General features: G+C 38.2%; 1 protein-coding gene across 10 annotated transcripts in view; it reads left to right on the forward strand.

Annotated features, from left to right (window-relative positions):
* Positions 1-14785, forward strand: part of DOCK10 (dedicator of cytokinesis 10) — a 241168-nt gene that overhangs the window by 129011 nt on the left and 97372 nt on the right. For all 10 annotated transcript variants that reach the window (XM_075068541.1, XM_075068543.1, XM_075068534.1 and 7 more), the window contains exons 8-13: positions 4555-4738; positions 6952-7037; positions 8325-8408; positions 9633-9788; positions 11873-12094; positions 14423-14545. In XM_075068541.1, the coding sequence (XP_074924642.1) occupies positions 4555-4738; positions 6952-7037; positions 8325-8408; positions 9633-9788; positions 11873-12094; positions 14423-14545 (855 nt within the window). The remainder of the gene's footprint in view (positions 1-4554; positions 4739-6951; positions 7038-8324; positions 8409-9632; positions 9789-11872; positions 12095-14422; positions 14546-14785) is intronic.

Below are 14785 nucleotides of genomic sequence, written 5' to 3' on the forward strand. Positions count from 1 at the left end.
CTTGCCTTCTCTTTAGAGACAGTTAACAGGTGCAATTGCTAAGATTATAAGTTACCACATAGCTCTTCCTATGCAAGCCTATTTTATCCTTAAAGTAAAAAAAACATTACAGAGACTACATATTAAAAACAACAAAAGAACCTACACACATGCTAATCAGCTTACCATGGGTCAGCCCAACTCTAACATGGGTTCCGGCTGGAGCAGTTCTTCAAATCTCCACCCAAGGGGATTCTTTGTGGCTACAAGTTCATCACAGCTTCTGCTCAGAACAGGCACACAGTCTTATGGAGCCTCAGTAGGCCCAGTCTTTTGCAACACTTTTCTGCAGAGTAGGGCCTGTCCATTTGCTGGCCAGGAAGAAGGACCTGAGGCAGTGTAAAACCAGACTATTTCTCCAAAATTTCTTTCTTTGCCTGTTGGTCCCTGGAGAATCCAGTTTGAACTAGTATAGGCACACCTCTCGGGGGAGGAGGGGTGGTTTCAAAGGCTGATAATGGAAGAAGTACATTAGCATCCTCTTCTCTGCTTGAGAAGGTACATAAAATGCCACAATAACACATACACAACTGCATTTTTAATACAATTAAAAGGGCTGGAGCACCTATGGAAAAAAATATCAATTAGCTGATAAGGGCCTCCCAAACAGCTGATTGGAGGCACCACCAAACAGCTGTTTGGCAGCTGGGAGAGGGACTTGAGGGAGAGTGGAGAGCAGTGAGTGGGCCAAGACCTTAGGGAGTGGGTGGAGTTGTAAGTCGGAAGAGTCAGAGTGGGGGTGAGGCTTCGAGTCAGAGTACTCTCAGGGAAAAGAAAAACTCGGAGCCTATAAATCCTTCGTCAGTGCGACTCAACTGAATTCAGTAAAGGTTATCTTAATGCCATTAGGTTTGTTCAGGGTTATTACAGGATATTGTCAGTCTATCACACCAAGCACCCATGAATGAGCTGTTACAAAATGCACATTCTGGAACTCTTTTCTTATTTTTTTATGGCCTCTATCAATAATGATTAACAAAAATGTGTCTATACCTCTGTTCTAAGATGAGGATTATTTCTATTACAGATAAAGCTGGGTAGAAAATGGTTTTTCTCCCCCATGAGAATTTTTAGAGTTTGGACATTTTTCTTGTACCAAATCAACAAAGGAAGAAAAAAATCTAGAAAATTTTCACAATCAGTAAACCTGGAAAAAAATCAGTTTGGGAATGATCAGAACTTTCTTTTTAGATTTTGGCCTTTTTTATTTATACTTTTAAGTAAATTTAGATTTTAAAAAATGCCAAACTGAGAAGTTTCAGTTTTGAATAATCAGAATTTTCTGATTGAAAAAAATGTTTCATCAAAAAATTCCTGACCAGTTCTAATTGCAAAGCTATTTCTCAAAGAGGGAATCCAAACCATCAGACAGAGTTTCCAGTTCACTCACATTACATCTATTTATGCCAGCTAAGACTCTGACCTCATATTCTTAACTCTAGCTCTCTTACTTAGAAGAACATTGTGCTGTAACTTCACAAGCTGGTTGACTTGCGAGCTACTCTTAGAAAACAATCAAGAGGTCTTATCATTCTATTCAGTGGGAAATAACTATGATGTATAGAGCTATAGAACTAGCATGACACAATCATCAGATTTAATTAGGGCTATTAACTGAAAAAAACTCAGATTTAAAATGGTCAGGTAGCATGAATGCATGGACAAAATCTGCAGGGTTCTTCGCTATCACTTTAAGGTCAGTTGGATCAACCATGACGTAATTTTTGTTAGACACTTTCTGAAATACTGAAAACAAATAAGTGAGCTTTGACAGCTATTGTAAATGGTTGCAAATGCTTTATTATGAAGAAGGGCCATCCAGGTATGAGATCTCTTTGAAGTTTAAGAGAATGTGATAGAAGAATGTTAAAACTGATGTTATAAGAATATCACATAAAGTCTTGCAAATTTGATGAATGTGAAGAGACAAATGTACTGTATTAGCATTAGAGAATCATGTAATTTAATTCAATTTCACCAAGCTGTTTCATTAACTTAACAGCTGTTAGTGCTCATAAGTGGGTCTGATGCATTAAACATTTACTGCAAGTACATCATGATGATATAGACCAGTTTTAAGTCTGGTTGCCATTACATTGGGAATTGATTTTTTTTAACCTTCATTTAAGAAAGATAAAGCTTTCTTAAAATTAAATTAAAATTAAATTTCTTTAAAAAATTACCATTCAGTTTTCTCTTCTTAGAATGACTCTAACATGCTTACCAACAGCATCTTGTGCTTTTCCAAAAAGCCATTTCAAAATGTAGTGACTGGTAATATCTCATCAGAATTTTCCACTGCCTTCTTTCCATGAAGGGGAATATGTATGTTTGCAATGGTCAGTTCTTCCAGCTCTCCTGGAGAGATTTGTTGGTTGATTTCTTAACCTCATATTAACAAAATTGTTCTGGAGTTGTATAGAAAAATGGTCAGACAATATACCTAAGTTTTTGCCATGGAATCTTTGAATTTCCTGAAACAGTTCTCTGTTGGGGGAGCAGTCTAATTTAATGGCTATCCAATGCTTATGGTTCTGTAAATAATATTTAACTGCAAGAAGAAAGAACGAAGAGAAATGGTACAATTTACTGGCTGTATTAGATTAATAATTGGCCTCAATTATGCAATTGTCACAAAGCCGTTTATAGAAAGAACAAACTGTTCTGGAAGAAGGAAAGAAGAGAGAGTGGTTTGAGAGGCACAGTCTCTTTTATGGCTATTGGATGTATACAGGGGGACTTCAAATGGGACTATTTGTGTAAGGTAATTTTCACCAACATGAATAAGGGTTCTGTATTCAGGTCCTATTAGTGAAACCCATTCAGACATTTTCACCTTTCAAACTGGAATTTAGCTTGCACTTTAAAAGTGGATTGAGAAGAGGAGAAATGTTATTTGAGCAGAGATTAAAGTAAAGTGTTCTTTCTGTGGAAGCCTGCTCTGAACACAAAGTCTTTGGATGTTATGTCCTGCCATAAAAAAACAGCTTATAAGGAATACAATGGAGTTGGCAGGCAGTTCAGTAGCCTTGTAGAGATTAATCATTCATAATTTGTTTAATACATTTTTTTCACAATAATGTTGGTTGGATTAAATTAAGTCAATGTTCTAGATTCTTCCTCTGCTGTTCTATGCATTGTGTCGTATATTCTTGAGGCATAGCTGCTTCAGTACTTTTTTGAATATCCCTAGAGCCCTGCAGATCTGTGGATATCTGCTTTATATCTGCAGATATCCAAGGACCGTGTTTGCAGGTTGTGAATGCATGCGGATCCAAATTTTATATCTAGAGCCTTGCAAATCTGCAGATATCTGCTTTATATCCACAGACCAATTTTGCAGATCATGAATCAGATGCGGGCACAAATTTTGTATCCATGTAGGGCTCTAAATATAACTTCACCTCTCTATAAAGTTTTAATAACAATCAATACAAACATTGGGGTGAAGAATGGATAATGAAAATGGTGTACACACAGGACAGTTGTATTTATTAGATGCATCCTGGCCATGCCAGGTACTCAGGCCTTTAGGGCTGGTTGAGAGTACTGTACGGACAGTGCCCTACGTAATAAAGGGAGGGTTGTCAGTCTCCATTGTCTTAGGACACCTTAGTACTATAGCTTGAGGACTTAACAATATTAGTGTGTGAGAAGAACTAAAAAGTGTAGGGAAAATAGTGACTCAATGAAAAGAGCAGAAGTAAGAAGACTCAACAACCTTGTTCCCAGTGCTCTGACCCTCATCAGTTGTGGCGGTGGAAAAAGAACAAAGGGGCTCTTCGCTTTTGTAATTACATTAGTTGCTCGGGAGCTAGTCAGCAGGTGAACATAGCTGGTAGCATTTGTAAATGTCTTGAAATGGGAGACAGCATGAAACAGGGGTTTCATTATAAGCAGCAGAACCTAGTTCAATTTCAGCCCAAGTTGGTGGTGACTGAATATTCTTACCATGTAGTGGAATGATGGAATGAGTTGGTGGAGCCAGTCAAGCAAATATCCATATCACAGACGCTACATTTAATACTAATTGGTGCCCTTCTGGTGATCTCAACAGAATGTTGTATGACTGAATGGGTATGGCAGACTTCAGCTGTAGAGGTGGTCTCTCCAGAGAGCACTGAAACACATCACTATACAAGTCCTAAGCATTGTTCTTTTGTCTTCAGAGAGCTTTAATTATTTATGACATAAGTTACAACCCAACTGTGAGATACTGTAGGCAAGTACTGCCAGAAATTATGTAGGAAAGCTACACTGCCCCATGGTATAGCAGTTTTGTAGCTAAAAGAGGACTTCAGTCTCCTGGTGAGAAAAGACAATGTTTCATGAACATTAATATCACAAAATTTGTCATTTGTGTTTTGTTTTTTAATGACACTAAATTTCCTTGAGTGTTAGTTCTAAGGTGGTTTGCCATATAAAACCCCTACCATTCCACGTGATTATTTTCAATAATTTTTGAAAATAGTTCCTATCTTCAATTTATTTATTTTTTTCTTTTTCGTGCAACAGAATAGCAGGCTTAGGAAACATGCCTTTGAACTGAAAATGAATGACCTGACATACTTTGTGCTGGCATCTGAAAATGAGCAGGATATGGATGACTGGATTTCTACTCTCAACAAAATCCTGCAAATAAATCCGGAGGGGACCATTCAGGAGAGGAAAAGCACAGATCTCACAGATATGAAACTTGGTAAGAATTAATGTATTTGCATTTCTTTTTGTGCTGAATACAAAAAATGCATCTTCAGATTTTGGTTTCAGATTGTTTTAACTGCCAATATCTTTGAAGGATTATGCATCCACAGCAGTATCGCTTTTTGACAGAATGGCTCCTAAGCTTTTAAATTGACTGAAAGTATCAGTTAACTCTTGGGGGTAATTTTCAAAGGGCTATGTGGAGTTTAAGCAGCACAGCTCCCAATAAAGCAGTGTGAGTCATATGACAGCCTTGCACATGTAGCACTATATAAATTGAGTCTTGCCTGTCAGTCTTCTATTTAATGTGTTTGTGTGTATACTTTGTGACTTACTGTCCTGATATTGTCTGAAAGATTAAAGGAATTTTACTTTGGACAGGTCAGTCAATGTTGTTTTGTTTTTGTTTTTACAGGGTTTTTTTCTGTTTTTATTTATTTATTTTACTTCTGGAAGAAATGCAAAATCCCAGCTGTTTATAAATTTCCATTTTGATAGAGGCTTAGTGCATTAATATGTTAGCATTTTATTTCTGGCCATTGTGAATGAAGTTGTGTATTGATGCCCTTTCACTGTGTGACAACACTCTTGGCCAAAACACCAGGGATTGAACCAGGGACTTTCAGACTTAAAAGCATAAGCTAAAGCTCTAGAGCTGGGAGTGGGTAACAACTAATATTCCCTGTATATTGAGCTTGAAGGGAGAGGAGTAACACACTCACCAGTAGGTTACTTACTCTTTTGGTTCAAAGAAACCTTGCCCAAAGTGTCGAAGGCCACAGGTTCAAATTTCAGTGAAGTCCCCACTTATGTGATGACCACCCTTTTCACAGGTATACCAGAGATTGAACCAGGAACCTAAAAGCGTGAGCTGCTACCACAGATCAGTAGCTGGAGGCTGTAACAAATAGCACTGGGAGGATATTTTCTGATGGAACTTTTTCTACTGGAAAATACAATTTGTCAAAATCAGAATGTTCCCTGGGAGTGAGTTGATTGTGATGTATCTTCCAACAGAGGAAAGGCAGGCTTTCTGTTGGAAACCTGCCAGCTAACTGTCCCACTTTTTGGCAGCCTACCTAGTGGACTGCCAGTCAGAGTTGTGAACCCAGGACTTCTATTGTCCATGGCTCTGGGTCAGCGCACAAGGCAGACTGTTTTGCAGTCATGGACTCCAGGACTTCCAAGTTCCCTGAAGTGGAGCCAGGACATGTAAGCTCTGGGAGATCTGGCTAGAGCACTGCAGTAAGAGACCCTTGTAAGCTTTGGAAACTTTCAAGGCTTCCCAGTTTCCTGCAGTGGAGTGGGGAGCCATGGCTGAGCTTGGCTCCCAGATAGCATTTCATTTTGAAAATTTAAATTGAAATTTTCAAAATGAAATGTTTTGATTATTTCAAAACATTTTTTCTCAGAATTTCCCTTTTGTGGGAGATTTTGAAAATTCTACGTTTCATTCCTAAAGAGAACACATTTATTTTTGAAGGTTTTTGGAATTTTTCATTAAAGGGAAATTCCAACTTTTAACCAGTTCTAGTAGTAACTCATATCATCTGCACCAGAACTGGCTAAATCACCAAGGGGAAACAAAAATTAAAAAAGGATCTTCTGCAATTGGAGGATTGCAGAGCTACATAGAATGATTCTCTACAGCTCCCCATGCTGGATTTATTTGTCTACAGCAGATAAGCCGTTGGAGTTTTTGGAGCCTTAGGACTTGGTCCCCAGCTGGTGTAAATTCATCACTGGAGTTACACCAGTTTATAATAACTGAGGATCTGGCCCATAAGATTAGAGTAAGTCCCCTGTGCAACCTCAAGAGGGATGGAGAAAAGTGAAAAGGCCCCTTCATTAGGAGCATTATTATTTATTGTATATGCCATGCCCATAAATGTGCTAGATGCTTCACAAAACAAATACAGACATGACCCTGGCCCTGTAAAGAATAACATCCAATTTTAGTTATGGCAAAATAAGAGGCAGTAATAAATAATAGTGGGAAATGGGATTGGGAAGGACAGGGGTCACAGTGATAAAACCACTCTGTTAAACAGTTATAGTGTATGTATATCTTGATAGTTCCCTATATCTAAAAGTTACAAAATATGGAATACAAATAAATAGGATGTGAATTGGATTTTAAACCTGGAGATTAATTGCAGGTGTAATACAAATCTTACAGTCATTCTCCATAATGGTTTTCTTTTTAAGATTCTGCAGACGTTTCAGAGAATTATGATTGCCCACAAGAGGAGACTGAATCTTCAGAGAGCACCTTGCATCCAGACTTCGCAAAAGTAATAAACATGACATTTGACTATGCTGTGCCTGTATAAAGTTCTGTATGGGTCACATGTACCAAACAATTCCTAACATGATTACTAATGTAAAGAGAAATTTAAAAACCCAGCACATGTCATTTTGTGTTTTAAGGTCATGACAAAGCAAAAGAGGAAGTGGTTCTGTTATTTTCTATTAGAGCTCGTGGGAGTTTTATCTGAAACAAAATAGCTTTCAACCATAAGTAACGCTAACAGTTTTGGGGCCATATTCTCCCCTAAAGTAATTCAGCATAGCTCCTTTGAAGTCAATGTATTCAAGAAGTATTCATTCTCTTCTCTATTCAGCATCACTGCATTGGGAACCTTTGCTCTCAAGGAGGCAAGATTTCCTACATTGCCTGCAGAGTTCCAAGGAAACTGGCTGTGTACTGCTGGTTATCTTGTCTAATTTCACTGAAAGTTGCTAGTAGTGTTGGGGAGAAAGGAGTATGTGTTGTTGTTTTTTCTCTTGAGCCCGTGGCATAGACATCTCCATAAAGATGAGCTAATTTAAAAACAGACAAACAAACACACACACACAGAAAGTGAATGGCAGCTACTTTTTGGTTATTTACGGTAACAAATGGCTAAAAAGCTGTGATAAAAATATTATGTTGAGCTATTTTAAATGAATGCAACTGGCTTATAATTGTCTATCTGATCTATTATCTAATGTACATCACCATGACAAACTTATATAAAGTAGATGATAATATGATATGTATAAAGGACCAAAGTCTGCCCAAATATATGCGTGTCTAACTCCCCAGTGATTTCAGTTACGAGTGGCACATGAATCCGAGGGTAAAATTTGATCCAGGTCTTACTTATGAAACAGATTGACCTGAAATTTCCAAAATAATATTAAAGTATCAGTGAATTCATGTGTTTGGAAAAATGGAATCCAAATGTCTGTTTTGTTTTCAGATAAATTATTCAGCACCTATTGGCACAGGAGACTGATAGTTAGAAGTTTGGGTTCTATTCCTGGCCCATCACTGTGATGCTTGGGCAAGCTGCTTAAGCTCTCCATACCTTAGTTTACCTATCTGTAAAACTGAGATAAAATGCATCTACCTGACAGGGATGCTGTGAGGTTTAATAAAAGTTTAAGACACTTTGGGCTCCTCAGATGATAGCTACTATCAAAATAAAAAGTATTATTGTTATAAATGAAGCATCAATAATTTTTCTAAGTTTTACCAACTGTATCTGGAAAAAATGTCTGTATATAGAAGACTAACTTATTAATTATTGCCACAGTACATCATGGAAACAGAAGAAACAGTGAAAGCTTCTCGAAATGTGGAACGACTAAATCTGTTCTCCCTAGATCCTGATATAACTGTAAGTGAGAATTCTCTGTTTTAGTTTCTAATGATATTCAAGATAGAGAGGCCCAAACTGACTTGGGTACCAAAAAACAACAGGGTTGTTTAGAGGTCATCAGGTAGGTTGGGTACTTGCCTATGCAACAGAATTTCACATCTCTGTTGAACACTATTTGGAATGCTGCATCTCCTCCCCGCAAACAGTGTTTGAGGTACCCATCTTGGTGATGGTTGCTGCTGATTTGTTGATTATGTAGCATTATTTATAGCTGATCTGCTTTTTAGATGAGTGTACTGGGACCAAAGCTTGATTCAGCTGGGATAAGAATACCAAAGTTTTAGTTCCTTCTCTGAACTATGTCTCAACCTCCTGAATCTCCCAAACTGGACTGAAAATCTCACAAGAACAGGCTATCTCAAGATTCCTGGTACTTCCTCATGGGCTGGAAACACTACAAGAATAGCATTTTTCATGATTATTCCCTATTTTGGCTTTTACTGCAAAGATGCATACAGAAAAGATAAGCAATGGGAAGAAAAGTTAACCAAAGCTACTTAAATAGCTTAGTTGGGGATTTGGAAGGTTCAGGTTGGTTTTAATTTATCTGAACATCTTTAGAAGCTTAATAGATATTAAACTTCAGGATTCAGGGCTTGTTACTTCTCTCATTGAATGGATGTTTTGCCAGTGATTTCATGGGGAACAAGACTGGAAAAACAGTCACCTTTATTTGTTGAGAAATAAAAACTTTTCTTAAAACTGAAGTCAGTACACCCCTCATTCAAGTCAACTGAAAAATATGGTGATATCAAAATATATTTATCCGGCAATAGACTAGAGGTCTGAAATCTATTACACAGATGTCTGGAGTTACATTCTGTAGCGTTTTGGCTACATTCATCTAAACAGAGAAATAAACAATTCAAATTGGTCTCCATTTTTCAAATTACAAGAAATTGATCGCCAAGGTGCTGAACTGGAATTCAGGGGGTGTAAATTCAGTTCTCAGCTCTGCCACAGACACCCCATGTGACCTTAGGCAACCTCTTTGCCTCAGCTCTTAATCTGTAATATTATTACTGTCCTTCCTTACAGGGGTTACGTGGAGATGGATCATTAATGTTTGTGAGGTGTTCAGATACTGCAGTTGTAGATGATGCAAATAGACATCTTATTTATAATGTTGGATTCCTTTGTGTATACTACACATAATCAGTCAGCCCAAATTGTTTATTCTAGGCCTCAAATCTTCAGAAAAAGGAGTTTCCAGGAACAGATTCAGTGATCAAACCCTTTGAGGAAAAGGATGCAAAGAGGATCATGATAACTTGTAAATCCCTCAGTTTGAATCTTCAGGCTTGTGTGACTGAGAACGAAAATGATCCTATAACCAATGTAAGCTACGTATATTTCTCTGCATATACATATTCCTTTTCCTCAAGGATGGGACTCCTTAAGTCTGTATTACTGCTGCAATTAGAAGGTGCGATGAAAGCTCTTTTTTCCATATTCCAAGCTTGCTCTTCCCTCTCCTGTGTATATGCATTAGGCTTTAATCATGTACTTAAGAAGTTCTTAAACCAACATTCTGCAGTTAATAAATACATTGAATGTAGCAATAGACTATTTTGGAAGTATTGATTCTTTGTGGCGCTAAGTGCAGTAGAAAGCAATCTGTGAAGATCTAGGTCAGCCTTTTCTTCACTCTGCTTTATGGCCCTGATCTAAAGCCCATTGGCATCAAGACTCCCATTGACTTCTATGGGCCTTGGATCAGGTCTTATAAGCACACAACAAATAGATATCAATGTAGAGCGGGCAACAATGTAGCTAAAGCACAGTGTTTTGTAATGCTAATGTGCTCCCTCCATTGTACAAAATGGGACCGTAACCCAGTAGTTCACTCTGACTTGAGGAGATGTGTATATCTGTTGTGATTATGGAAGATTATTATTCCATTAAGATAGAAAATAGCACTGGATCTGTATGTAAGCTAAATGAAAGTAGACGAACTTTCATTTTATTGATTAAAGGGCTTACAGTCTTTATAAATCCATGAAAGCACTATAAATATTGAGGCACAAAAGTTAATCTATAATATCCTCCTCCCTCTCTTATTCTTGTAAAAAGAGAAAACCTAAACCATCAATGCACAACCCCTAGATCTTGTTAACTCCTGCTATAAGTAGGAGAATTTCAAATATTTTATCAAATCCATGTTCTGGCAATTCAGCTTCCATCCATTACATATGAGACATTGATTGATTTTTCATTTGCAGATCACCACTATAGTGGGTGCATAGTCAGCATAAGTGGTCAATATTTTTACAGCAGAATGAAAGCAGTAGGGGAAGTAAAGTAATGATGGGTGTAGCAAGGAAATGCAATAATTCAGTCCAGAATTATGAAAGCATAGAACTGATTATCTACTAATGCACTCTGCATCCATAATTTCAGTAAGGGTCAGATTCCGTGTTCCACAGAGCAATGCAAAGCAGCTGTAAACTGTAATGACTGCAGCCAAGCCTCCTGTGTCAGGACATTTGTGAAATGTGTTTCTCAAGGGATCCACTTGATACCTTAACCCTTATCTGTGAACTTGTTGATCTGCATATTTCTCATTCACGTTTCTGATTTAGATGCCAACTGTACTGTCAAACCCAAGTTTTCAGAAATCATGAGTCAGGCTCCCCAGACTCATGAAACTGGTTTAAAAATCCAAAGAAATAAATGTTTGGTCTTTTTCTTTGCATTCTGTTTTTTGAACCACAGGGTTCGTGTTTTCATGCTTTTCTGTGCAGCCATGAAGGCTAGACACTTCTTTAAAAAATGAAAGCTGAGATTTTGACCTGATCACTGAATTCTAGGAGCTGGGGGCTTTAAAAAAACCAAACACCAAATATTGCAAGACTTGTGACAAAACAGCAATGTTGTGTCCACAAAGTTCTTTATTATTGTTACTGCATGCACATTTGCGAAGGAATGCCATAAAGAGAGAGATCAAGGCAGTGCAGCCACTAGCCAGGTGTAGGAAGGTATGAAGGCAAAGCCCCCTGGCAGGAGCTCCTGGAAATATTGTTCTTGAGGTAGGCAGAGTGCCTCTTAGGTTGTAGGGAGAACATGAGTGCGGTGATGTCCTCCAAAAGTGGTGCTGCATTTGCTTTGCCCTTTGTGATTCCAGCTCTGCTAGCTAGCTTGAGGTGCAGGCAGAGCTATCACTATGCTCTGCCTCTCCGAGTCCTTTCTGGGTAGTCTAGCCCTGCAGGCAGAGCTAGGGTTGCAGCCCTGGAGTTCAAAGACTAAGAACATGTACTGCACCTGCATAGTGGTGCAAGGGTGGGAGAAATTTCTTGCATCCTACATCCTCTGGTGGATCTGCACAGTCTGGCACGTGGGACGTAGGACTGATAGGTTTTAAACCTCTTGCCTTCTGATAGTATTATATTTTAATCAAAGTTGTTTCTGATTTTTATCTCTAGATTGAGCCTTTTTTTGTGAGCGTGGCTCTGTTTGATATCAGGGACAACAGGAAAATCTCTGCTGATTTTCATGTGGATCTGAACCACACGCTTGTTACACAGATGGTTTTAGGTTCCTCATCTTCCTTGGAAAGTGGCAATATTGAAACAATGGTCACGAGTGAAGCAGAAGAACCACTGGTCAAGGGATTTCCAGAGACATGGTTGAAGTATCCAAAACAGGTACTTGATGCATGACGTGTCTCACTAATGTTTAAATGGGATTGTTCACACTACTGATGGCACTTGTGTTCCATATGCACCGTAAAAATCCTGAACTGGGTTCTAATGGTTCCTTTGAAGCTATCAGTATCTATTATCTAGAGAAACCCATGAAGTGTGCAGCCATTTTTATGCTAACTTTTTGGGCTCAATCATTGGCCTCTCCCAAACAAAATCACAACTGAAAAACTCACCTAGATGCCTGCATTATTCTCTAAGTTATGACACTGTCTTGTTATTGTAACTCTTGTCCTCCATTACTCTCCATACCTGTTTTCTTTTCCATGTTATTAATTTATGATACATCCGTTTTTAGGCTTTGATTCAGGAAAGCACTTAAGCATGTGCTAGGGAGATTTCCTGACTAGGGAGATTTTCCTGAACTGGGTCTTAAGATTGTATGGTAGTGAGACTATGTCTTCAGTAAGTTCTGTAATTCATCTTTTTGCAAAAGGATGTTTGGCTTCATAGTTGGGCCAAATTCCAACATGAAGTATCATATTCTGACTCCAGAATTTCCTTATAATTTCAGTTATAGATACTATTACACTCATGTATTAAATCAGAATGAAACAAAACATGTAATTTCATTTCAATTTGATTTGAAACAATTTTTTTATTTCAAATTTTCCAGTTAGGGAATCAAATATAATCCTCAAAATTGATATTTTCCAGTGAATAGTTTCAGTTTTAGCTACACTTTTGTTTGAAATAAGCTCTGCTGTTTTAGCATCCAGAAATACAGATTCTTCTGTATGTACTGCAAAAGGGGAATTATGATGAAAAATACAAATTATCTGATTTGTTGTAATGAAAATATATCACTCTAATATCATATTCAATAGTCTCCTCTTACATATATGTACAAGTCACAGAACAGATAATCAGTCAACATGAACCCTTTCTGGGATTCCAAAGAAATTCCAAAGTGAGGCATTAATTAGACTTCCCCTTAAATTCAGTTAGACTTCCTTAGTGCTGCTTCCATCCACTCAGTGACTTGAAGATAGGTGTCAGATAAGCCTGCATGCTATACCCAACCCTCTTCAATAGTTATCTAGAAGAAATTTTAAGAGCCACTGATGGAAACCTACAGGATGGTGTACTCCTTGGTGAATGAAAAATTAGTCATTTATGCTTTGCTGATGATGTTGACCAGATTGGATCATCGGAAGAAGAGGTTCAAACATTGCTAGAAAGAGTAGGGATGGAAGCAGAGACTGTTAGGTCTAAAGAGATTACATGGAAAGACAAATACGGTGGTGACAACTACGTCTGTCGAAAAGTTGAAGATATTTCTACCCAGATTTGAGGAGACAGTGGAGTGTGTTGAGCACTTCAGATACCTGGGTAGCTTGACCACAAAGGATGCTGAACATCACTCAGAGGTCTGACATAAAATTGGAGTCACTCCTGCTGCCCTAGTGACATGCAGCCACATTTGGAGAAGCAAATGTATTACCATGAAGTGCAAAATGAAATTGCTGCAGTCTCTTGTCTTCAGCATCTCGCTTTATGCATTTGACACATCAGCACTAAGGAGCCAGGACATTAAGAGGCTTTCTGCCTTATAATTGGAATAACAGGTGATTGCTGAGCATTAGCTATACCTCTCACACAACTAATGAGAAGGTGATCGCCCAAATTTACAGCATAACTGGAGTGATACTGGATAGCATCAAGATGATCAGACAAAGAGAATTTGAGTTGTGGGACATATGGATGGGCCAGATACGTTTTGCAGGGATTGGTGCCAGGTGTGAGGGGCAGGGGGCACTCACAGCAAGTTGGTTTGACAAGGTGGTTGACTGGATGAGATGCAGCATGGCACACTTTTCTGTGTGAAGACTGCAAAATGAGGAGGAAGATTGCTGGCCAGTGACTCCTGTGTGTTGTATTTACTGTTTATTGTGATGTGACTCTGTGGTTGCTTTGAACTGTGTAAGAACATATGTATGTGAGTAACTCTAAGGGGGACTAATGAACCATAAAGGGTTTCAGTTTGTGTAAAAGATCTAACATTTACACATCATTTCTGTATTTGGCCCTGTGAGTCCAAACAAATAAACCTAAGTAGGCCTAAGGAAGTGAAGTCCTGGTGAGTCTGTTAGTGTAACATCCCCATTAAGGGGACTAGAAGAAAGTGCAAGATCCACCAACACAGAATCCTTTTAGGTTCACTTAGGCTCAAACAGGAACTTCCTTTCCACCAACTGGGGGCATTGATAATGTCTCCACTTATTACAGAATTGTTATATGCTTATTAACTATACTCTCTCTTATTTATAGGCTCTTTTCTCCATAAGTAACCCCCATTCTGAGATTGTTTTGGTGGCAAGAATAGAAAAGGTGCTCATGGGAAATATTGCCAGCAGTGCTGAACCTTACATTAAGAATCCAGACTCTAATAAGGTAATGCAATATAAACATAAATTACCTCTTTGATTGTTCATGTAAATGTGAATGTTCCTGTTGGTGGAAAACACTGCACACTATATTTGCAAGGCTTACCAGTTTATGGATGCTTAATCGTACAAACTCACTTAGGATCCACTCCTATTGAAGTCAGTAGCGATATTCCTATTGACTTCAATGGAAGTAAGATGAAGCCCTTAAACATGTAATGCAGGAGTAATCTTAATGTAGTAGATG

Source organism: Chelonoidis abingdonii, chromosome 8 (genome assembly GCF_003597395.2).
Source record: "Chelonoidis abingdonii isolate Lonesome George chromosome 8, CheloAbing_2.0, whole genome shotgun sequence".
NCBI classification, from domain to species: Eukaryota; Metazoa; Chordata; order Testudines; family Testudinidae; genus Chelonoidis; species Chelonoidis abingdonii.